This window comes from Falco rusticolus, chromosome 15, assembly GCF_015220075.1.
Source record: "Falco rusticolus isolate bFalRus1 chromosome 15, bFalRus1.pri, whole genome shotgun sequence".
In the NCBI taxonomy this organism is placed as follows: Eukaryota; Metazoa; Chordata; class Aves; order Falconiformes; family Falconidae; genus Falco; species Falco rusticolus.
Genome location: NC_051201.1, coordinates 21077348 through 21099959, shown reverse-complemented (window position 1 = coordinate 21099959; position 22612 = coordinate 21077348). Strand labels below are relative to the sequence as shown.

General features: G+C 55.4%; 3 protein-coding genes across 5 annotated transcripts in view; 1 reads left to right on the top strand and 2 right to left on the bottom strand.

Moving 5' to 3' along the window:
* CFDP1 (craniofacial development protein 1) overlaps nucleotides 1-8355 on the bottom strand; it is a 66764-nt gene extending 58409 nt beyond the window's left edge. Inside the window, exons 1-4 of the mRNA XM_037409204.1 lie at nucleotides 8222-8355; nucleotides 8045-8150; nucleotides 7247-7475; nucleotides 5290-5390 (exon numbers count right to left, since the gene is read on the bottom strand). Of these exons, the coding sequence (XP_037265101.1) occupies nucleotides 5290-5390; nucleotides 7247-7475; nucleotides 8045-8150; nucleotides 8222-8276 (491 nt within the window). The 5' untranslated portion in view covers nucleotides 8277-8355. The remainder of the gene's footprint in view (nucleotides 1-5289; nucleotides 5391-7246; nucleotides 7476-8044; nucleotides 8151-8221) is intronic.
* A 290-nt stretch (nucleotides 8356-8645) lies between these two features.
* On the top strand, nucleotides 8646-13032 carry TMEM170A (transmembrane protein 170A). 3 transcript variants are annotated; one of them, XM_037409371.1, is made up of 4 exons: nucleotides 8646-8829; nucleotides 8931-9101; nucleotides 9383-9514; nucleotides 9701-9799. In XM_037409371.1, exons 1-3 carry the CDS (start codon nucleotides 8709-8711, stop codon nucleotides 9511-9513), a joined length of 423 nt encoding a protein of 140 aa, XP_037265268.1. In that variant the 5' UTR covers nucleotides 8646-8708; the 3' UTR covers nucleotide 9514; nucleotides 9701-9799. The 3 variants fall into 3 exon arrangements, with proteins under 3 accessions (XP_037265268.1, XP_037265267.1, XP_037265266.1); XM_037409370.1 differs by having other exon boundaries at nucleotides 9383-9816; XM_037409369.1 differs by lacking the exon at nucleotides 9383-9514 and having other exon boundaries at nucleotides 8652-8829; nucleotides 9701-13032.
* A 671-nt stretch (nucleotides 13033-13703) lies between these two features.
* On the bottom strand, nucleotides 13704-22612 carry SLC12A3 (solute carrier family 12 member 3). The gene is made up of 26 exons (XM_037409174.1): nucleotides 22108-22612; nucleotides 21709-21855; nucleotides 21407-21482; nucleotides 21158-21253; nucleotides 20866-21005; nucleotides 20407-20517; nucleotides 20115-20226; nucleotides 19736-19866; nucleotides 19399-19483; nucleotides 18994-19148; nucleotides 18553-18660; nucleotides 18191-18314; nucleotides 18014-18115; nucleotides 17762-17917; nucleotides 17585-17684; nucleotides 17052-17163; nucleotides 16347-16487; nucleotides 16063-16169; nucleotides 15813-15895; nucleotides 15556-15627; nucleotides 15264-15365; nucleotides 14949-15060; nucleotides 14570-14656; nucleotides 14346-14481; nucleotides 14168-14235; nucleotides 13704-13845 (listed from the first exon to the last, which is right to left on the bottom strand). Exons 1-26 carry the CDS (start codon nucleotides 22399-22401, stop codon nucleotides 13704-13706), a joined length of 3099 nt encoding a protein of 1032 aa, XP_037265071.1. The 5' UTR covers nucleotides 22402-22612.

Here is a 22612-nt window from a genome sequence, read left to right as displayed (position 1 = left end):
GCGCTTTGAGATGCATGGACAGAAGGTTCTGTAGGAAAGCTAAGAATTTGTTCCTTTTTACATCTGTAAAGCCTTCAAGGACTTCAAACACATCAGAGCGCTTTCTGCTCCTTTGTATGTACCTCTGGACTAAATGCCTTATAAAAACCCACCTAAAAGCAATCTAAAAAAGCAAATAATAACCATGGAATTGGGTCATCATCTGATCATCTGTCCCTTGGAGCAAGAAAAAAAGACCACCGTAAGTCAGGTGATTTTCACAGCTGTGAATTTAAGCTGAGAGCTCTCCCCACGAGAGCACTGCGCAGAGCTTGCTGCCCCACCAAACATGGACATTCCAGCACCGAGTTTCAAAGCAACAGTAAGCTTTAATCATGCAAACACTAAAGAATACTTTCAGAAGCAGCCTGAATTAATCAGGGAACAGGCACCTAAGAAGCAGATAAAGATTACCAAGCTCAACCTGAAAAGATGAGCTTCAGTCAAACTCTGCAAAACCTCACCCATCTGTTCAGCCTTCAAATATGAATACCTCAAGAGTTTACCGGACAAACATTTACCCATTATTCAAGGTCCCACAGTGAACGCCCAGCTGCCTGGCTCTAAGTACTTCAGGTTCAGGGCTCTGTGGTCTGGCAATTTCTGTCATAGCAGTAAGGATGATGCCTTCAGCACTTATCAGCTGCTCAGCAGGAGGAAGATAGGCAGCATGCAAGAAAGTACCAGCTGGATCTTTGCACTCACTTATCTCAGCATCTAGACAGCAGAAGGGAGCTCACACTGCAGACATGAAAAGGAGATCTTAAACCTCTTCCTGAAATATTTCTACATGGATCCAGGCCCAGCATGCTGCCAGAGGCCATACAGCTTGCATGACAATTCTGGCCCCCAATGGGGCAAGAAGCCAGGAGTTACTCACATCACAGGAACACCTGCCAGACACAAAAGCACTGAAAGAAATGGGCTCAGAGCATGCAAACACAGTGCAGAAGCTTAAGAAAAAAAGCTCAAGGGTTAATGCAAAATCTGGTCCGCATTGCCTCCGAGAAGTTTGCTAATTGCCACCTACCAGCGTGAGGACTGAGCAGAAAGGGACCACAACGCAGAGGTCTGAGGCCATTGCCCAGCTTGCTGGGAGTCTTTCTGGATCCCAGACTGACACCGATGGTGAAGACAGCCTTGTGGGAAAGTAAAGGGAGCAGTGACAGGAATGCCTCGCCAGATTTCAGGAAAAGAGCAGGGCTCTCTCCAGTGACAGATGGGAGAGTGGAGCCCTGCTATGGCTTTGCTTTGGCTTGCCTGCTTTGTTCATGCACGCAGGGGAAGTGGCAGAAAGTCACCGAAGCAGCACAAGCCACAGTTTTGCCAGCACAACGCAACACTATCTGCACAGCTCAGCAACTCTGCAGTACCAGGAAGGCATTCCCACCAAAAGAATAACCCGAGTGTGTAAAACTTTGCATTTAAACCACAGGAACAAAGCCCAGACACTCAGAAATATAAAGCTTCTAGTTTTGAGTCCTTTACTTGGAACGTGCAATGTATGAACAAAGCAGGGTGCCAAACACAGGCCTCCCATCCCTGAATTAGCATCAAGCCAGATACCAGTACTCCTCTCAACTTCATTTTGCCTCCTGCGAGCCAAATGAAGGTACACGAAGAGGTTTCAAACCAAAACCTGCTTCTGCCAGCATTCAGTGACCTGACTTTGCTCGTCCATCACAAGCTGTCATGCTGACTGCGATTGATGCCATGGGGCTGGGCCAGCGCCATGTGTATGAGCTGCATTCGGTGGCATTCCTGGACAGGCACAAAGTTGACTTTCATGGAAGGAGCACAGAAGAACCTTTTTGATACACTGAGCACAGCAGCCATTTAAAGAAAGCCAAAGGCCAAAGTAGTTTGGAGTGCCAAAAAGAAAACAAGTTTCATCATACAGCAATTACATTTTGCAATAGATAAACCCTGGCACCAGGGATGTGATCCCCCATTAATGCAACCACACGTCCTGCATCGTGAGGCAAGTTCATAAACCAGACGCTTCAAAGGAGCTTCAATCTCCTCTGCCAGTAAGATATGACTTGAACTTCCATTTAGATGCTGAACTGCCTTTGCAAATTGCTCCCGCTACCCACAATTACAGCCATTTGGGTGACAGTCACCTGCTGCTCCTAATCTATTTAACACCAGGGAGGAATGAAAAGCAGGCAGAAAAGTCACAACTGGAAAACACCAAGATTAGTTAAAGATTGCTCCTAGCTCCAGGATTCAACAGCTTTGGTTTTACAAGGCAAAACTAAATCATGCATTTTGTAAAATTAAAAGCCACTAAATTTAATTCTTTATTTGGTAATCGGTAATTTGTAATACTTTGAACCTGAAGTTCAGCATTAGCAAGTGATACAAGCACAGACTAATCAAAATGGACATTAAATGCTACAATAACCTACAGGGGAGTTGACAGCTTAAACAGGAAGGTCTTTCACTATTCTAGTATAGCCCTGTAGCTGGAGATCTCTGAAAGAGACTTCTACTACTCCAGTCACACAGAAGAGACGATACCATCTTCTTACAGGAGAAAATAAATTGTTCTGCAACATGAGATCAGGGCTAAATGATCTTCTGTTAAGAGCTTCAGTGAGCAGACTGTCAAAATTTGTGTCCTGAATCTATCAGTGCTTAAATACTGATCTAAATTCTTCTCAAGCTTTCAAAAGAGCAACACTCAGAAGTAGCCTCAAACCATTTAGAAAGGAAAGCAACAGAGACAGCTCTCTCATTTCAGTTCTTTCAGTCCAGAAATGCACACAACTAGCGTGTGTTGGCCTTTGTAACCAACAATTTGCCAGCTGCTTCCCCAGGCAAGGAAGTTTGCGTTTCATTTGCAAACATTAGGGTGGTGCAAAGACAACCCTCCTGCTATTCTAAAGAAAATGCAGCCCTCTGGCCCTCACCTACTGCCTTACAGGAAAATGCCAGTAGCTGTAAGCAGTGATAACTCCTTATATCCTACCCACCGCTAACAGTGTAACGCATTTAGAGATGCAAGATGTAGCAAACAACACAAAAGCTTCAGCTCCGAGTATCACAAAAATCAAAGGGGCAAACACACACTGAAAGATTTTTCTGTTCTCAAACTGCTGAAGAAAGTAGCGTGTTGTAACTGGCACCAGCAGAAAACAGTCCTCCAGACCTCGTTACAAACTTTCTGTTGCTGGTTCTGCAACCTGTTGATACAGCTGCCGTAAACAAAATACCCTTCCTGGTTTGCAGGCTTACAGCCCCATGGTTGCCCAGGCTTCAGCTTTTGCCTCTTGGATCAAAAATTACTAGAAACTTGTATTGATTCCTTTGCAGTTCCCCAAGGGAAAGAGTCAGCACTGAGCACTACAAAGGACAGTAGAAAAGCAACTAGTGCTGAAGAATATGCCTTTAACTTAGTTACAGCTATTAAGAAACTACAGAGAAGATGCTTATGTCAAAAGCACAAACTCAGCATCTTAGGAGCCCTGGACAAGTTCCGTTCACATAAGACAAACCACTTTTTGAAGGACAGAGAAAGTTTCTCTGACCCCTCCAACTAACATTACCAACAAAAGCAGGAGCAGCACTGGTGAAGCTAATCTGTAACCACCATGCAAAATCTAGAATGCCAGAATCTGACCAACGCCTGAGTAATTCTATGCTCAAATCATAATTATCCAGGGCTTCTTTTCACTGAGGCAGGTAAACAAGAAGCTTCCAGGCAGACATTTTTACCAGGCCCCTACTTTAAAGGGTCCTACACTTCACAAAAAATTACACAAAAACATTTTCTTTCCACAAGTGGGAGACCCCTGTTCTGAAATCAGCCTACAAGGCAAGCTTCCCTGTCAATCAACCCCGTCCTGTTGTGCTCACGTTAGGACATGACACTCAACCTATAACACACAGATGGATGTGTCCAGACTTCAGATAAGATCACACGCTGATTTCATGCAACCCCAAAGCACCAGGAATGCAGTCCCGCCATATGCCACCTGATGTGTCAGAACACAACCAGGCTTTTGCATGACAGCCCTGTGATCCTACAGCTTCAGCTATTCTTACCTGGTAAGACATCGTGTTTTAACCAGAAAAAATACAGGAAAAATGGGGACAAACAAGCTAGCGGCTGAGGACAGGAGCATGCATCAGAAGACAAAACTTCTGTCTGTAGTTCTGCTACAGATTTTCATCTGTCCACAGGGAAAAACTTAGCCTTTCCTTTGTAGGAAGGGTACGACAGATACTCTCTCTCAGAAAAGCTGCAGTTCTTTGCCATTTCATCAGTGAATGAAGGGTATTTCTACAGCCTGGATTATGCAGGGAGTTAGGGAAGTCGCTACTATGGCTCTCGGCTCTCAGGTTTTTCAAACAGCTCAGGCAGCAGTACCGACATGAAAAGCAAGAGCAGCAGAAAACCCTGCTCTCCACTTCCTCCTGCAGATGAGGCAGCGTGGGTGTTATTGCTGGGAACTGCTGCCCTCTGCTGCCACGCAAAATACAGGCGAAAGTCTCATCTGACAAAACCAGGTTTACAGCTACTTACTTAAAAAAAAATAATACACCATGGCAATAACCACGAGGTCACAGGGCACCCAGGTTTCAAGTGGGCTCACCCAGGCCCCTCAGTTCACATGTTTATAAAACGCCTGCCCCTTTTTACAGCGCATCTCAAGAGGCATCTTGCAAGCCAAACTCAGCCTTAAGGATGATTTTACCCAGCCCATCACCTTTGTCGCAACTGTTTCAGCGAGAAAAGCACTAAGCCATTAGTCCGTTCAGCAAAACTGTCTGCAGATGTTTGCAGTGGATTGTGAACATCACCAGGGTCAATGCCAGCAAAAATCCTGCCCCCAGCACAGGACTTGGACCAGACTGAAGGCATAAAATGCGTTACGTCATCCCTGTGGGGCCATATGCAGTTCTCTCCTTGTCCCAGCCTTCACAGTGGCAGTGCCACCAGGAAGCTTTGCCAACCATTTTAAACACTGTCCAGATGGGGAAACTGAAGTGAATCCACAGGCCTATTTTGAAGCTGAGCAAAGACCAAGGTCTGCATACAAGCATACTCTGCAGCCCTCGGGCAGAAAAAAAGTCTCAGCCTCATTTTCCTGGAGGTCTGTATGTACTCATGATAAAAAACAAGTATAAAGGAAAAAGGAGAAGGTACCCCATGTTTCACAGCACACTTCCAGCCTGCCCGCAGAAGAGCAGCGCCCAGTTTGCACTGAGCCCATAGCAAACATGTCACATCTGCCAACTTACCTGACTTCCTCACCAGCGAAATCAAATGTTTTGGTGATTGTCACTTTTACTGAATCTTTTGGCTTCTCCTGAAGCTTGTTTCCACTCTTCTCTTCTTCAGCCTACAAAATACACAAAGGAGAAAGCAAAACAATGCATTTGTGGAGTCAAGCCCAATTATCACTCCAAGGGGCCAAGCACCCAATGCAGACCTCAGGTAGCACTACAATTTAGGCTGGATGGTCAAAGCAAGTCACCCACAGACAAGAAAAAGGAAGCAAATGCCCCTGTCACCAGAAGGAAATTCCCTGCTTTGGCTCCAGGCTCTCACTGGAGCTCAAGGATCAAAACAGACCCAAAACAAGATGTGAAATTGTAATTACATGTAGGAAGGAGCAAGAATACACTACTGTGGTTCAGCAAGCAAGCAAAAGCCTGAAGACTCAGTTCTCCCAGACTAAGCATCACCAGACAATAAAGCTGCCAGGGTGGTGGATTATGCAGAAATACATTTATTTTTACTCAAGAATATAGAAGAACACAAACCCATCAATAGGAAAAGCAAGGCTGGCTGACCTTCATAGAGAACCCTGAAGATATTAAATGACTTGTCCATAATGCCTCTTTAATTTGAGAAGGAAATACTTTTATTAAGCAATTCATCAACAACGCCTCTTAATTTACTCAGTCACAACTACAGCTTTTAACAGCATGCATAAAAAAACCTCAGACCCTATAAATAATCAAAACAAACCCAAAATTCTTGCTCTAAATCAACCACACACCAGTGAAGATGTTCAAGCAGACAACTTAAGTCCAAATTAAGAAGTTCACAAAGAGAATGGAGGAACTGCATCTCCCCATAAATTATTTTAGGCTATGAAGGAACTTTCAAAGACCACCCACATTTTAGCCATCTGCCCATAAAAGTAGAATTGCTCAGAAAAGAACTTTTCCTTTCCTCCCTAATTCTACCTCTAACCATCTCAGCTGTTCATCCAGTAACAAGTGAGGCGGAGAGAAGCTGGAGGGTTCAGATTAAAGGACTCTTCCTTCTAAAAGTTGCAAGCAATGATTACACAAAGACACTTGTTCTGCAACCTTCCAACAGTTTAGAAAGAAGCTTCACACAATGAGAACTTTACTCACCAGGCATCACTGATTTGAGAGTCCAAACTTCTGTTACAAAATAGTTTTTTGGCTGACCACTCAAAAAAAGAAAAGGCAATTCTAACAACAGAGGGTCAGTTTTGGTACCTTCTTCCCTTCTACCACCTTCAGCATGAAAAGCTTTGCCACGCAAATAGATGCATTTGGTTTTACTAAGAACCAAATCTTTTAAAGTAGCCGATTACATACAGAATTCTCTCTACAGAAAACTTCTGCAGACAGAGAGCAAAAGCATGTTAGTGGGGCTTATAATATAAAGCAGAGAAAGCTAGATTCATTCTTGTTACATATGTGCATCCCAATGCACAGCATCTTCCAGACCCCGTCACTGTACGAGGATGAAGGGCAAGGCACAGAGATGTCTGCACAGGTCTCTTCTGTTTCCCCTCTCTCACACACACACAAACAGCTTCTTTTGTTTGAGAATCAGTAAAGGCACAAGCCTTGGCAGAGAGCTGTGCACACAAGCACAGCTCAGCCCAAAGCTCACTGTGCTGCTCCTACATCACAAGCAGAATCCAGGACCAGGAAGAGAAGCCAACAGGACTCTGTGGGACACTCCAGGACACTGACAAGCAGCTCCAAAAGCAGCACTGCCAGATCACAGACCTCCCCAGCTGGAAAGAAACCAGCAGCTTACAGTTTGGCCCACGACAGGGCTCCAGGCTTACAAGCAGATGGGGCAGGACTAAACCCAGACTTTTCCCAGCTCTGACTGACATATGGTACCAGCTAGAACCAACGGTGTGTGCTTTAAAGCTTCAGGCCCTTCCCACACTCCCTGGGCGAAGGCACAGGCCCCCATTACCTTCTTAGTTTGCGTCACATGTGTGGCAGCCCCCGCTTTGGGCTTCTGTCCCACATCACTAAGGAAACTGGCCCAAAGAGCATCCTCTTTCTTTTTTTCTTCTTCTTCTCTGTTTCTTTCCACCTGCTCTACACTATCCACTTCCTCTTCTTCCTCCTCCTCATTCCGCTGAGCCTTTTCTTCCTCTTTCTCATCTGGCTCTAGCAAGAGACCTCCTTTCTTCCTCTTCCTGAAAGCAAATGCCAAAAAAAAAAAATATAAAAAATAATGTATGTATAAAGGTGGTGCTGCAACACTATACCACAGCTGAACAGGGGTGAAATATTTCATATGCTCGCCAAGAGGCTCCACCTGGGGGACTCCCCCTCATCTCGGGGGTGAAGCTACTGAAGCACCAGACGATGCTGCTGCGGTGAGGGGAGCCTGGGACAGGCAGCCCCCCGACACGGCTGGCAGGCGTGCGGGGGTACCTGTGAGCACACGACGGCCTCCGGGCCCCTGCAGGAAGCGCACGGGGTGGAGAACTTGGCCTGGAGAAGAACCAACCGTAACTAAACTGTATCTATACGGGGTTTTTTTCCTCCCACCGAAAAGCGCCTGGCGCCTCACAGGGCTCATCAAAAGGCGCACAGCTGCCCCGCGGGGGGCGGGCGGCCTGCCAGGCCCGAGGGGCTGCCTGACGCTACACCGGCACCAGGGCCGGCCCCAGCCCCGAGGCAGCACCGGGCTAACGCGGGTTCCCCCGCCGAACACCCGGAGGCTGTACAGCACCGGGGGCGGCTCCGGCCGCGGCCCTACCTGCTGGCGGGGCGGCGGGGGCTCCTTCTGCCGCGGGGCGGCCGCGGGCTGTCCGCCGCCTCCTCCCGCACCAGTTCGCTCACGTCGTCCTCGCTGTACTCCGCACCTGCAAGCACAGCAGTGAGCACGGGCACCGGGCCCGGGCCCGGCCGCCGCCCCCCGCCCTCCACCGCTCACCTGAGGGCACGTAGTCCTCGTCCTCGGCCGAGGAGTACTCCTCCGAGCCCGACATGGCCCCAGCCCCTCCGCCGCCTCACGCCCGCCGCGCGCCCGCCGCCCAGAGCGCCGCCGCCAGCCTCGGGCGCCCCCTGGCGGGGCGGGAGGCGGCCGTGCTTCCCCCACGGCGCCCAAGCCCAGGGAGCAGCGAGGAGAGCCCCGCCAGCGGGCTAGAGCGCCCTTCCGGCCCCGACAGAGAGCCCCGCCCCGCTTGCCCAGGGGGGCTTCCGCGGCGAGGCCGCTCCCAGCAGTCCTTGCGGCCGGCAGCCGTTCCCATGGCAGCGCGGGAGTGGGGACAAGGCCCCGCTGCCCGGGCGCTCCCCCGGCGGGCGGCGGTTGGCAAAGGCTTCTGTCCGTCATCGCACAATGCTTCCCATTGGCTAGGACGGGCGGAAGGGGGCGGGCGGAAGAGGAGGCAGCGGATGGCGGCGGCGGGCCCGGCGCGGGGATGGAGGGCGGCGAGCCGGGCGGCGGCGGGGGACTCCTGCAGCAAATCCTCAGCCTCCGCCTGGTGCCCCGCGTGGGCAACGGCACCACCACCTACTCCAGCCCCCTCTCCACCTTCCCAGGTACCCTCGGCGCCGCCGGGCCTGCTGGGAGCGGGCCCTGCCGCCGCCCCCGCCGGCGGCCTGCGGGCCCCGAGCCGGCCTCACGGCCCTTCTCTCCACAGAGATGTGGTATGGCGTCTTCCTCTGGGCTCTCGTCTCCTCCCTCTCCTTCCACGTCCCGGCCGCTTTGCTAGCGCTCTTCACGCTCAGGCATCACAAGTACGGCAGGTTCATGTCCGTGAGCCTCCTGCTGATGGGCATCGTGGGACCCATCACCGCCGGCATCCTGACAAGTACGGTAGATGCTCGAAAATACCGGCCGGGTGGTCTGTAGTCATTGGAGGTTGCCTTTGGGAGCACGGCGAGCCGCGGCATTCCCGGGGGTAGACAGATTGATGTCCTGGCCTATATTCCCCCCGCGCCCCGTGTTTGAGAGGGTTGGACCATCCCACCTCTTGAGCCCTTTGTCGGGGGTCCCAAACATGCCTGTCCGGTGCTGAGCCAGGTGGGCTTTCGGGTTTCTGAGCGCTCAGAGATAAACCACTTACAGGTTTGGTGTCTGTGCCCAGAACAGGCTGTGGTGTAGAGGATCTTGTGATGAGAGCGTGTCCAAAACCACCCCAACCTCCCCACCTTCTGGAGGCCTCGGCAGAGTTTCCCCACCAATTCACCCATTGCCACCAGCGTGCATTGGTTACTGGCTGAGGTTTGTCACAGTAAAAACTGTCTGGAATTTCTGTCAGCTGGTGCACAGGGGTTCAGCAAGACCCCCCTGTTCTCTGCCCCAGTCTCACATCCTGTGAGGCTTTCCCCTTCATCCCTGTGGTACGACAGCATATATCGCACATGCGCTGTCACACATTCACGTTTTGGCTTTTTCCCCTCTCCACAGGTGCTGCCATTGCTGGAGTATACAGAGCCGCGGGGAAAAAAATGATTCCCTTCGAAGCCCTCATTTTAGGAGTGGGCCAGACGTTCTGTGTGGTGGTGGTTTCGTTTTTACGTATCTTAGCCACCCTCTAGCTCTTCTTCAGACACTAGAGAACACAAAGCAAAGGAAGAGCAAAGGATCTGCCACCTGCACCGCCTCTGAAATAAATCAAGCGGGAGCGCGACTTGAGGCGTGCCTCGGCGTGTGCTTTCTCCACTGGTTGAAGGATACATGAAGGCCTGCTCCTGCCTCCAGCATGGCTTGAAATTAAGCTAAAAATTGTGATTTTTGTTACTTTTTGGTAACATTAAGTGCCAAGTGAAACTTTATGTCTCTGGAGGATAGGAGAATGGTTTCTGGAGGAGGATGCCTACATACCTTTTACCAGTGATGAATTGTAGCAGCAGGGTGTAACTAGGATGTTACACCGGTTGTTCTGGGGTAGAAATAGTATTACAGAATGATGCGATGTTTTCAGAGCTCACTTAATGCTTTGACCTCTTGCTGCTTTGTTTGCAGTGAACCTGAAGCTCTTTTAATGTGAATTTTTTTAATGAGAAAATTAATTTTTTTCTTCCTGGCCCAAACTTCCTAATACCAGGTCTTGGTTGTAGTGAATTTGGGAGCAGCAAAAGGAAAAATCATTTTAGACAGATGAAAGTGCAAATTTGTGGCTGAGAGCTGTGACTAGGAATGCTGTAGCTGGGGAAATAACAGGCATAAAAAGGATCACTATTTTTGTGAATTTTATTATGGTTAAGCTCTTCGGGTGCAGTGTACCTTCTGCCCGAGAGGCAAAAGCACAGCTGAACGGGCGCCACGCTCCACTGCCCATGCTAGAAATCCCAGGGCGCGTGTGTGAGTGCGTACTGTTGCTTCAGGGGCTTTGAAGGAAACTCCTGTTTTTAATCTTCTCTGTTCTCCTTTTACTTGCTGATCATGTTTACATTAGTGTGGCGGAATTGGGTGTCTTCACCGATACATCAACATCGCTGGCCAGCTTACGTAAAATTCAGCGCGCTGCTGCTTCAGCGACCGCGCTGGTGAGAGCTGCACCGCCGGCGGTGGGTTGTCATGACTTGAGGCTTCCCAGGCGCAGAGACAGGGAGCGCGCCACCTTTGCGGCATGCAGCCTGCAGCGTGCCAGTGGGTGGGATGCCTGCAGGGGTCCTGGGAGGAGCCTGGGTGATTCCTGTGTCCATCGGGGACAAGCCCTGTGAACGCAGCCCCAAACCAACCCTTACCTGCAGGCAGTGTGGTCTCCTAATGAATTGTTTTAGTTTGTTATATTTAAGTGACTTTTAACTAACTCTTGGACCTACCCTTTTACCTGGAGGCATGCCATGCACCAGGGCTCTCAAGATAGCTAGCTGGGCGCTTTCTGGGGGCTTGGTTTCTGGGGGGCCCTTGGGGAAGCTGGGGTTGAATCCCAAGGACGCGTCTCAGCCCCGTGGATTTGTGTGATTCTTGTTTGTTTATTAACCGCTGACATCCGTGCGGGCTGCTGAGGGAAGGCGCTGTCTGTGTCCAGCCTTGCAGGACACTGTCTCTTTTTGCTGAACTCCTTTGGTTTCCAAATGAGCTCGCCTCTTGTACCTGCAACTTTTTGCAAGGCCAGTTATCTTCCAAGAACCCCGTGTCCTCTGTGCTGAAGCAGCACTCAACAGGGCACTGTGTTTGTCATGAAAAAGAATTTCTCTCTACGTATTAACTTCTCTGGGGTGGGCTGTTGGCAGCTGATGGCGAGAGGTGTTTTTCAGGAGCTACTTATTGAGATCACTCTAAATTTTAGCCCAGGTTAATTCAGGGAATAAAGCTGTGCATTTTAGGAAAGACTTTAATGTGAATTATTCTCCTTAGGTGGGTGAGGTCCAGGCGGTATAATGTATACTAAACCCTGGATCTTCAGAGCACCCTGTGCTCTGTGCTGCTTGTCGAGAGCCAGCTTTCCTGCTGCGGCATTCCCCCAGGGAAAGGTTGGGCCTCTCCTTCCCTCTGTGCTTCTGCCCGCGGTGAAAAAGCAGGAATAATGGTCCCTTTAGATGTCTTTCCCCCTTCCCACTTGTTTTTTCAAATGGCTGCATGCACAGCGTGTGCCCCGAGTGTCTGGTTTAATTCACACGAATCATCCTGTGTTTTCCTGGATGGATTGAAAGTCTCTCATGGGACTTAGGCTGGGTGAGTCTGGCCTTACCTTTCAGGGGACACTAGAAACCAGTGTCCTGGGCACCCGCTGTGCTCCCCTTTGACCCCTGTCCCGTCCTGGCATCTTTCAGTAACCAGGACTAAGTTGATTGCAACTGGGAAAGCACTTTATCAGCGTGCCGTGGCACGGAGGTGGTTCCTCTGTAGTCATGGGGCTGAGGCATGCGGGACACAAATCCGGGCTGTTAAGAGCTCAGAACAAATGAAAAAATATCGCTTGACAGACTCGCTTGGTGGTGGGCGAACTGAAAACTTGCTGGTTTATACCCATTGTGATCTCCCAAAGGCTGTTTTGAAGGGGAGGCTGCTTTACTTGAAGAGCTGGCAGCTTGGCCACTGGATGTCGAGCAGTTGGAGCCGGTGGTGCCTCTCAGTGCCCAGGCACCATGAAATTTGCAGGGAATTCTTGCATAAAAGGTGAACAAATCAGCTGCTGACTTGACAGGTGTTAGCACTGCGGACGACTTCTTTGTGTTGTCTTGGTACTCACTGAGCTTCCTCTGCTCCCCTGGCTGCCTTCCCGACCTCCCTCTCCGGTAAAACCAGATCCAAACGGGAAGGAGTAGTCTTGAGTTGATGCATCAGACCAGTTGCTGCTGGGAGTCCCCTCCCTTCTCACTGCATCGGTGTGGTCTTCCCTTTACGTTCCTTTATCCTGCCTGAGGTGAGCGGAGGAATCCCTTCAGTTTTCCTTGGGTGTCGGTAGACTTTGCTGGGTCAAACTTGCCAAAAACTACAAAGAGCTTGCAAAAATATCAATGCCAGGGTGTCCCGGGCTGGGCAGTGCTGTGAAGCCCTGGGCAGGGAGCCCAGCCAGCAACGTCGGTCGAGGAAACACCTTGCGGAGAAGCCGCCTGCCCTGAGGAGCCATCGCTGCTCGAGCTGAGGCTCGTGGCCCTGCTTTCTGCGTGCAAACATCCCCCGTGCTGGCCTGAGGTAGATACCACCCGACTTCCTATCTCGCTAACGACTGTGGCTGTCACGAACAAATCTTTGTATGATAGAAAACTCTGTAAATTTTATTTTTCTACTGACACTTCTAATCCTGGTGGTGATTTATCAGTAAATTCTGTAACGATCGAGGTGAATGAATTTGTGTGTTTCTCGTGCAGCATGACAAAGGGGCTTGGGTTGTGCTTTTGGAAAGGAGCCTTGCTCCTGCCTCACATGGGGCAGGGCTCTCCCACCCGGGGCCATCTGCACCAGAAGGGTCCCGGTTGTTAATTTTGTCTCCATTAGGAGCTGGACCCCACCGCAGCCAAGGTGACATCTCGCTGCTGCTCAGCTGTTGGGGACAGGCTTGGCCTGGCTTGAGGCTGGGAGGCCCCTGCCGCCCCCGGGCTTGGTGCTGACCCGCTCCCGTCCCCCTTGGCAGGTCTCACCCTGGGACGGTGGCTTTGCCGGGGCTGTGGGTCAGCCCCTGTGCACCACTCGGGCTCTCCAGGGCAGCAGGCACAGGGGTCCCGCTGTCCCCTTGCTGCTCTCAGGATGGGGCCCCACGCCTCAGCTGCACAGCTCTGGCTAAACCCAGAGCCGGAGCGATGCTGGCGCTATTTTATATCTAGGTACGACCTACGAAGACAGAGATCAGCCACCCAAGTCTTTGGGAGAGGGTGGCAGCTGCGCGTGGTGGGCGCTGCCCGAGAGCTGGCCACCACAGACCTTCGCTGCCCCCCCAGACCCCTGGGCGAGTGCGCTCTGAGAGCAAAACTGGCCTGAAAAAAATCCACACCCCAAGTCGGCAGGGATCCGGGAGGTTTTATTGGCAGTAAAAGGTCAGCACGTTCTCTTGGTTTCCTCGGGTGAGGATGACGGGGGGTCTCAGGTCCTGCGAGAGGGTCTCGAGCCAGGCCATGTAGAGGGAGCTGGGGCATCGACCCTTCCTGCCGACGGGCAGCGTGCTGCGGTGGCAGCGAGGGGCCGGGTGAGGCGCAGCCCCCTCGGCCGCCCGGCCGAGCCAAGCTCCGTCCTTAGCCCTTCTCTCAATCTGGTGCTAATTTGCAGCTTATTTCCCTAAGAAGGGCCAACACCACGTCCTCCCACCCCGACAGGACCCGGGCTGGACCCCTTGGTGCCTTCCAAGGGCTTTTCCCCACAGCGCGGCACCATCCCACCGCAGCGCCGGGGTGTCTGTCCAGGAGCCCCCCGCACGGGGGGATGAGCAGCCAGAGGGACTGTTGCCGTGGGGCAAGAAACAGGCACGAGGGTGTTGCTGGCACCTACATGGCTATGAGCGCCGCATCCCGCGAGTAATCCAGCAAAATCTCGTTCAGTCTCACTTGTCGGAGCGACTGCGGAACAAAGAGGGTTGGCGAAGGCAAAATAATTGTTGCCAAAAAGAGTGAATTCTGTCTCACAAGGAAGAGACCCTTTGCGGGACCCCTCGTGGCACCGGTGCTACCTTGGCTCGGTTTTTATCCACCTCCTCATCAGAAATCTTCCAGGGACAGCCCTGCCGTAGCTCAGTCACCGTGGCCTCGTCTTTGAAGCCGTCGTTCAGCCTGAAGGGAGTGATCAGGTCGTCGAACCTCTTGATGCTGCAAGAGAACAGACGGTGCCAGGGAATGGGGTCTGGGGTGGGTTTGGGGTGTGGAAGGGGGGGGGAGAAGGGGAGGGGGCCGTTACTGCTCTGGCCGGGGTTTCTGGTTGATGTCGGGGAGGATGTGGACCTCGTGGAAGCCGAGGCGGAACTTGCTCAGCAGAGAGACAATCCTGCCAGAGGGAAAAGGACACATTTTCCAAAAACAAGGGGGGCACGGTGGGTCTGCCCTGGCAGAAATCCCTGCCGCTGCGCTCGCTCTGCACTTGGGGTTTTCCCACTCCACGATCATTGATTTTTGGAGAGGCGAGGCAAAGCAGCCGGGTTGGGGCCCACAGATCCTGTTACGGCAAAGCTGGGGGGGCTCGGGGCAGGGGAAGCAGCTCCTGCCACCCACCCACGGGGACAGCAGTGGTGGCCGCATGGCTAAGGGGCCACGGGGTGCCAGCGGCCACCAGCACTTACGCCTTCCTCTCCTCATCCATCCTGTTGATCTGCCCGCCGACAAACACCCGGATTTTACACTTCCCCCACCGCTTCTTGCGCCTCAGGAGGTAGGGGATAAGCAGTGTGAGACCTGTCCCCAAAACACCCGATGGGAGCCACGGTGGTGGTGGCCCCAGCGGCGCGCCAGTGCTTGCTTGGTGCCGGATGCCAGGGATGCCCTGGCACTGTTTGGCAAGGACCGAGCCTTCCCGGGCATCGTGATGGAGCTGCTGGGTGCGCGTTAGCCGGAGGGGTGGACGGCGATGAGCTGCAGCAGCCCAAGGGGAAGGTTACCTCCGTCATCGAAGAGCCAGTAAATGTCGATGGTCTTCTTGCCCTGCTCACTCTGGAAGATGGTGCTCGCCTGCGGCTCGCCAGCCAGGGCGGTGGCGTCTCCTGCCAGGGCGAGAGGATCCCGGCGTCGGTGAGAGGCACCACCGGCCATGGATCACAGGCAGTGCTTCCTCCTGGTCCCAGCCCTGCTCCCCGCTGCTGCTCGAAACCCACAACCTGCCTGCCCATCTGGCTCCCCAAAAATCATCCTCGGAGACGGAGATGCTCCGGGCAGCCCCAAGTCAGGACCAACCTGTGTCCAGGGCTCCTCTGCCGCCGGTGCCGTTCTCCTCGGGGTGCTCTGCTGCCTCAAACATGGGGTTAACTGAGGATGGAGGAGAAGAGCACGGGCAGCAGGGCAGCACCCCGCTGTCCCCATCCCCTTTGGTCCCAGCCCAGGAGCGATGTCCCCCCAGGACTGTGACCTTCGCCTGGGGACACTGTGCCAGCTGGCACATCCTACACCTCTGGCTCATCTCTGAGCATCCCTGGCTGCCCAAACCCGCTCACCGTGAGCCTGGAGCACTCGGGAAACGTTCAGCCCTTCCTTCATTCTCAGCAAGCACACGCCATACTTGAAATCGAAGGCGTCACTGGAAGGAGGGAGGAGAAGGCAGTTAACAGCGGCCGGCTCATGCCAGGCGGCACTTGCCAGCCCAGCTGGACCTTGTGCATGTGGCCGCAGCCCCCCGCACCCCACCGCGGGGCCACCACCGGGTGCTGGCGACCCCGGGGGGCGGAGGAGCCGGCGTGGCCGTACTGCAGGATGCCCACGTAGTCCTCCAGGCTCTGCGGGGACACCGTCTGCCAGTTCCTCTTGTAGCCCAGCACCAAGATGTTGGGTCTCATCTTCCCAAGGCCAGCAGCCTACAGAGAGATGTCCCCATGAGACCCCTCTGCGGGGACAGGCGGACATGAGTGGTGTTAGTCCCCAGCAGAGTGATGCCAAGGGGGTGCCTGGAGGTTGGGGAAGGGGGTCAGAGCGCCCTGAGCCATGATGGAAAAGGAGGGACCCTGACGGTCAATGGCCAAGGACGGCTCTACCTGGATGAGCATTTGGACACCACTTCTCAGATCCTCCGCCACCACGTCTGTGTAGAAAGCCTTGATCTTCCTCTTCATAAGCCACTTGGTGTGGCCGTCTGCCGTCAGCCGGGACTCCAGCATCTTCTGCTTCCAGGGTCCCTGCAGGGAGCAGGTGCAGGGCTCAGGCACAGGCGTCCCTTCCTCGGGCTGGCACCAAGGGCCCCCAGCTCCTCCCTTCCCACATCATTGGCAAGACCCGGCCGTCCCCGCAGCACACGCATGGGAGGTCGCAACCGCAGCAAGAAAACCAGCAAGATCTGGGAGTGGACAGCCAACACAAATGGCGCCGGCAGCCCTGCGGCTGCGGAGGAGCTGGTGTTTGCTGCACCCGGTTACTCTTGAGACTTTGGGGCTGCAGGACCCCCCCCCCCCCCCCCCCGTCCTCCGAGAAGCCGCCTTGTCCTGCCGCATCATTGCATTGACCATTAATTGGCAAGGGGAAGTCGTTAGCCCCTGGGACATCCCAGTGCTTCATCAATACTGCTTAACAAGCTGGAGAGGCTTCCAGATGAAGCATTCAATCATCCAGTGACACATAAATGGGCACATTTCAGTCGCCACCCCGTGAGCCCACCAGGACGCATCTGGCTTTGCCAGCCCATTGCCCATGGGTGGCCAGAGCCCCCAGGACAAGGGACTGACCAGCTTTTGCAGGTGACTCACGATCACCACATTGCCGCAGAGCATCAGGCTGAGGTTCTTGGTGAACGTCCCCACGAAGTCCACCAGGGCTGGACGGAAATTGGGCGGGCCGGTCAGCACCAGGCACTGCGGTCTGCAGGCAGGGAGAGCAAGGGAGGGTGAAGGCTGGGACTCTGGAGGCACCCAGCCTCTCTGGAACAAGCCACCTCTCTTCTCCCATGCCTGGCCAGTGGCAACTATAGGGAGCATCTTTAGGATGAGATGGAACCATCTGGCTGAGGGTCCAGCCTCACTCTTTGGCCTTTTTATATCAGATGAGACCAGCATGTCTGCCTGGCACGGGGAAGGCAAGGTTTGCCCTGCTTTCCACCCCTGCCCATATGGAAAAGGTGTGGGATTTTGGAGACAGCCACATTTTGCCAGGGCTCCCAGTTACTGAGGATGCTGGTGAGGATGTGGCCATGGGCATGAAGCCATCCTGGGTTTGCCTGTGGCAGCGGCCGGCTCTGCATCCCTCTCCCTCCACGCCCAGCGCCGTGCTCAGCTGCTCTTGCCTGTAGTTCTTGATGTGCTCGTCCACTTCGCTCAGCCCCACAGAGTAGGTGAGGGCCATATTGTACGAGCTGGCTTGCATGGAGGAGCCCCAGTTGACATCTGGGAGGGGAAGACGGGTTAGCAATGGGGCCAGGCACCTCCTGGGGCATCACCGGGGCCGGGTTACCACCACGCACCCGGCTTTTTGTAGAGGACATATCCCAGCAGGAAGATGACGATGCCAAAGGCAATGAGGGCTGCCCACCAGGTCAGCAGGAACATGATCACCACTGAGATGACGGCCCCGAAGAGCGCGGCCCACTTGCTGTAATACCGAAAGGAGGGTCGCCAGCCTGCACGCAAACACACACAGCGGCCGCTGCCGGGACGGGGAGCGCACAGGGAGCCACGCAGCACGGCACGGCACGGCGCAGCGCGGCACAGCCCACCTGGCGAGTTGGTGATGGAGGCGTGGAAGCAGCTGAAGTTGATGAGGGCGTAGGAGCAGAGGAAGAAGTTGGAGATGATGGGAGCGATGGCGTTGAGCTCGGCTGCAGGGAGGAAGAGGAGAGCGAGTTGCTGGCGCAGGGACCGAGCCAGTCGCCTGGCGGTCACCCGGCACCTACCGATGAGGATGAAGCCGACAGCGATGACGTAGGTGAGCATGTAGCCACGGATGGGCTCGCTGTTCCTGCCGTAGCCCTTCCCGAAGAAGCCTATGAGAGGGTAGAGCTGGTCCCTGCAGAGACACTGCGGGAGAGACGCGTTGGGGACGGCGGGCTTTGCTGGGGACATGGGATGGCAGCGCCACGGTCGCTCTTGCAAGGGCCTCGTGCCCTACGCTGACACAATTCTCCTCCTCCTCACCCTGGGGCTGCTCATGGCTGCAAAGCCCCGTAGCACTGAGAATGTGCCCAGCAGCATCGCCCACTCCTGCTGCCGAGCTTGGGGACAGGAGCTGGGGGACCCAGACATGCCACCCCCTCACCTGGAAGACTTTGGGAGCTGAGACGAGGCAGGCCAGTGCCGACGAGAGGGTAGCACCAAAGATCCCTGCTGTGATGAGGGGGCCAAAGCCGGACACCATGCTCATGCTCTGCCCAAAAACCGGGTGGTCAGGAACCCCATCACCCCCAGTGCCTCAACCTCTGCCCTGGCCCTAAGGGATTTCCAGCCCCTGGGCCCCATCCTGCCGCCCTCAGTGCTTTTCTGTCAACCTTATCCAGATGGCAAAGTCCAGCCATATCCAAAAGCCCGAGGAAGATGTGCTCCCTGTTTCATCCCCGTTATGTGGGTGCTTTAACAGCATGAGTGCCCCCCAGGATGCTGGGGGGATGCCAGGCATGGGGCTGCCCTGGGAAACCCATCCCCTGCAGCACAAACCCAGCTGGGAGGAGGGACGGGGGCAGGCGACCGGCCCCAGCAGCACCTGGTAGTAGTTGCTGAGCCCGTATCGGCAGCTCTGCCGCTGGGCGCAGGCGGTGAAGTTCCAGCCGAAGCCACAGGCCAGTCCCTCGCAGCCGGGCGAGCCCACCACCACGCTGTCATTCAGGCTGCCCGAGGCGTCCCGGACCACGCAGGCGCCTGGTGGGGGCACGCAGCGCCCGCTCAGCACCCGCTCACCTGCCCATGCGCCATCCCAGCAGCCCTCCGGCAGGGCTGGAGCAGGACCAGCATCTCTCCATGGTTTTGCGATGGCTATGAGCAATGCCATGGGCTGCGTTGCCCACCCAGGAGGACCTTGCCCCCACCAGTGTCGGTGCCCACGGCTTGCTCCCGGCTCCCATCACCTGCATCCTCCCAGCTAACCCGAGGGTGTAGTGCTGCTGCTTACCGATGGTAGCAGAGAGCACCAGGTAAGACACAGTGGTCCAGAAGATGGCCATCAAGGTGCCCTTGGGGATGGCCACGGCAGGGTCCTGCCCAGGGGAGTCGCAGAGAAACGTAAGACAGCTTTCCAGCGGCACCGCTACAATGTCATTTTAATTGCGGCTGTTATTCAAGAGGAATTTTAATTCATTGCGACACAAGGCCGCTGAGCATCTCCCGGCTGAGCCTTTGCCACAGTTTCCAGAAGAAATAAAATAGGATCTGAAAGTTGGATAAAAAGCAAAGCCCTGGCAGTAACAAGGCTTGAGCCCTGACAAACGCTGGCTTAGGTCAAAACCCACCTTCAGGTCACCTGAAATGTTGGCCCCCGCCAGGATGCCAGTTGCTGACGGGAAGAAAATGGAAAACAAGCCGAAGAAGGAGCCCTCAGGTCCACGCCAGTTGGGCACGAAATTCTGAGCAAAGATGTCAGCTGGGGAGGAAGCAGAGGAGAAGCATTCGGAGCCCCCCAGCTGCCTTTCTCCTGGTGGAGCACCGCAGCGCTGGCGGGGGGCACGCCGCTGGGGGGTGACCCACGGGAGGAGGCCACCCCGCTTTTAATGCCATCTCAGCAAGGAGCACCTCCCCGTGGCAAACTTCTCCCCCAGCAGCAGCGAAGAGCCAGGTTCCAGCAACGTGCTTGGACCTGCTGAGCGTAACCCCAACACGTAGCAGACCCACCTCGGTAGCTGAAGAAGCCCTTCGCTTGCTTCTCGGTGGTGGCCGGGATCACTGTCCCCACCAGGTAATTTATGAAGGAAACCAAGATGACCAGGAAAAACAGTATCTGCGCCTGCCAGACCAGAAAGAGCCGGCTGAGGTGTTGGGGTTTGGGTGCTGAGAGGGTGAAGAAGGCGTTAGGAGAAACCCTTTCCCGTTTTGGGGGAGCTGTGGGCATCCTCGGATGCCCAGCGGGCCGTGGGGACGGCTCTTATCAGCCCAAGGGAATAAGGTGAGCAGAGGCGAGGGGTACCTTGGCCTCCCACTCCATGCCAGCCAGGGAGATGCCAAGCAGCACCGTCACGGTGACAACCCCGATGATGCGGATGTCGTTGGTGGGGTCCACGATGAGGGAGTTGTGCTCCTGGGGAGGGGGAACCATCCACAACGCGGTGACAACCCTCCCCCTTACCGAACCACCGGGATTCCCAGGAGTTTTAGCAGCCACGAGATAACCATTATCAGCGGTTCAACATTGACACAGCAGTTGGTAATTAGTGCAGCTTGCGTGGGGAGGCGGTGGGGATGGGGGCGGCAGGGATGGGGGTGGAAGGGATGGAGGCGGCAGAGATAGAGACAGCAGGGATGGAGATAGGGATGGAAGTGGTGGGGATGAAAGTGGCAGAGATGGAGACGGCGGGGATGGAGGCGGCGGGGATGGGGACGGTGCGGGTGGACGGGACCCAGAGGACACGCAGAGCCATTTCCTCACCTGCAGCAGGTCCCGGACAGTTTCGGCAAAGCCCACTGTGTGCATGGCCACAGCCACCGCGTTCGCGAAGGCAAAGATCAGCCCGATGGAGCCGCCCAGCTCCGGCCCGAGGCTCCGTGAGATGAGGAAGTACGTGCCCCCTGAGAGGGTGGGAACACCCCATGGCGTTAGCTGCCTCCCCCACACGTTTTTGGGGCCCCCTGCACCCCGCAGCTCATGCCAGGAGCTCAGGCCCACAGGGCAGCCCCAGAGTGGAGGAGACATCCCCGGGCTGGTGGCGGGGCCGTGCTACCTGACTTCACTTTGCCGTTGGTGGATATGGCGGAGATGGACAAGCCGGTGATGGTGGTCACCGTCACGGACATCAGGATGATGAGCCACGTCAGGGCTGTGGGGAGAGGGCACTGCTTCCTTCCTGCACTCCCCCCCCAGGAGACCCCCCAGGACCCCACGCATCGCCCCACGGTGCCGGCATTCCCGCCCCGCTGGGTGTTTCGGGTGGCGGTGAGCCGGGTGCCGCTGCCCTGCCCGCAGCACCCACCGATTCCCGCCTGGGCGGTGATCCAGGGCAAGCGCAGGTAGAGGATGACTCCCCAGATGTTCAGCATGCAGCGGATCTGGGAGGTGGAGAGGAGGACCAGCCGTCAGCATGAGGGCACCTGGGGACGGCCAGGGCCACGGCAGCTCTCCTGCCCCTCGGAGCAGAAGCCAGCTCGCCGAGGGCAGGGAATTATTCAGAGCGCAGACACTTGTGAAAAACACATATATGGGGAAAAATGCAGCGCCGAGGGGCAAATACTCGTGGGGGGGAAAGATGCTCCCTGCGGGATGAGCCACACTCACCATCACGCCCTTCACCCATCCGAAGCGGACGGGCTCCGGCGCGGGGGCTCTGCCCAGCTCCCCCGCCACCTCCTCCAGCCCAGCCTCCGACAGCCCATTGCTCCGCTGTGCGTCGGGCACCTGCACACCCAGACGGCCCGGCTCGGGCTGCGGGGACCAGGGGGAGGCAGGTGAGGGCCGAAGGCAGCCAGCCACCCCCGGCGGTGCAGGCAAGGGGGGCAGCTCTGGCTGGGAACAGCTGGAAACAGCTGGGTTATCCCTCCGGCTCCTCCTGGGGCTTGCCCAGGGATGCACACATGGGCACAGCACCAGTTACAGCACCAGGAGACCCAGTGCCACGTGGCAGGGACCGGTGGCATGGCCAGGGGATGCCGGCGGCACGGCCGACCCCCACCGTACCTTGAGGATGGAGTGCAGGTCCGCCAGCGAGGGCCTGCCCTTCCCGGCGTCGCCCACCCCCGTGCTGTTGGCGTAGTGCTCGTAGGCAGGCACCACGTCCACCGTGTTGTAGCCAAAGGTCCTGGTGCAGAAGGTGCTGCCGGAGAGGTGGGTGGGCTGGGCGCTGTCGCAGCCAGCCCCCTCGGTGGGCACGTAGGGACCCCGGCCGCCCTCCTCCATGCCCAGGAGGGTGCTGATGGTGAAGCGGCCGCTGCAGCGGGCAGGGGGCAGCTCCGGGGCGGGCAGCTCGGCCATCGCCCCTACCCAGGAGCCTGCCAGGGGAGGGATGGGGTGGCCAGGGGCTCCCCAGCTTTATACCCAGCTAAACCGGAGTGAGGCAACCGGCACCCACCCACCGCCGATGGTAATGGGGGAAGGAATCGGCTCAAACCACCCCAAGCTGGTCAGGGGGAAAAAAAAAATAGCTGGAAGGGGTATCAAAACCGCTGTAATGGGCATCGCCGCC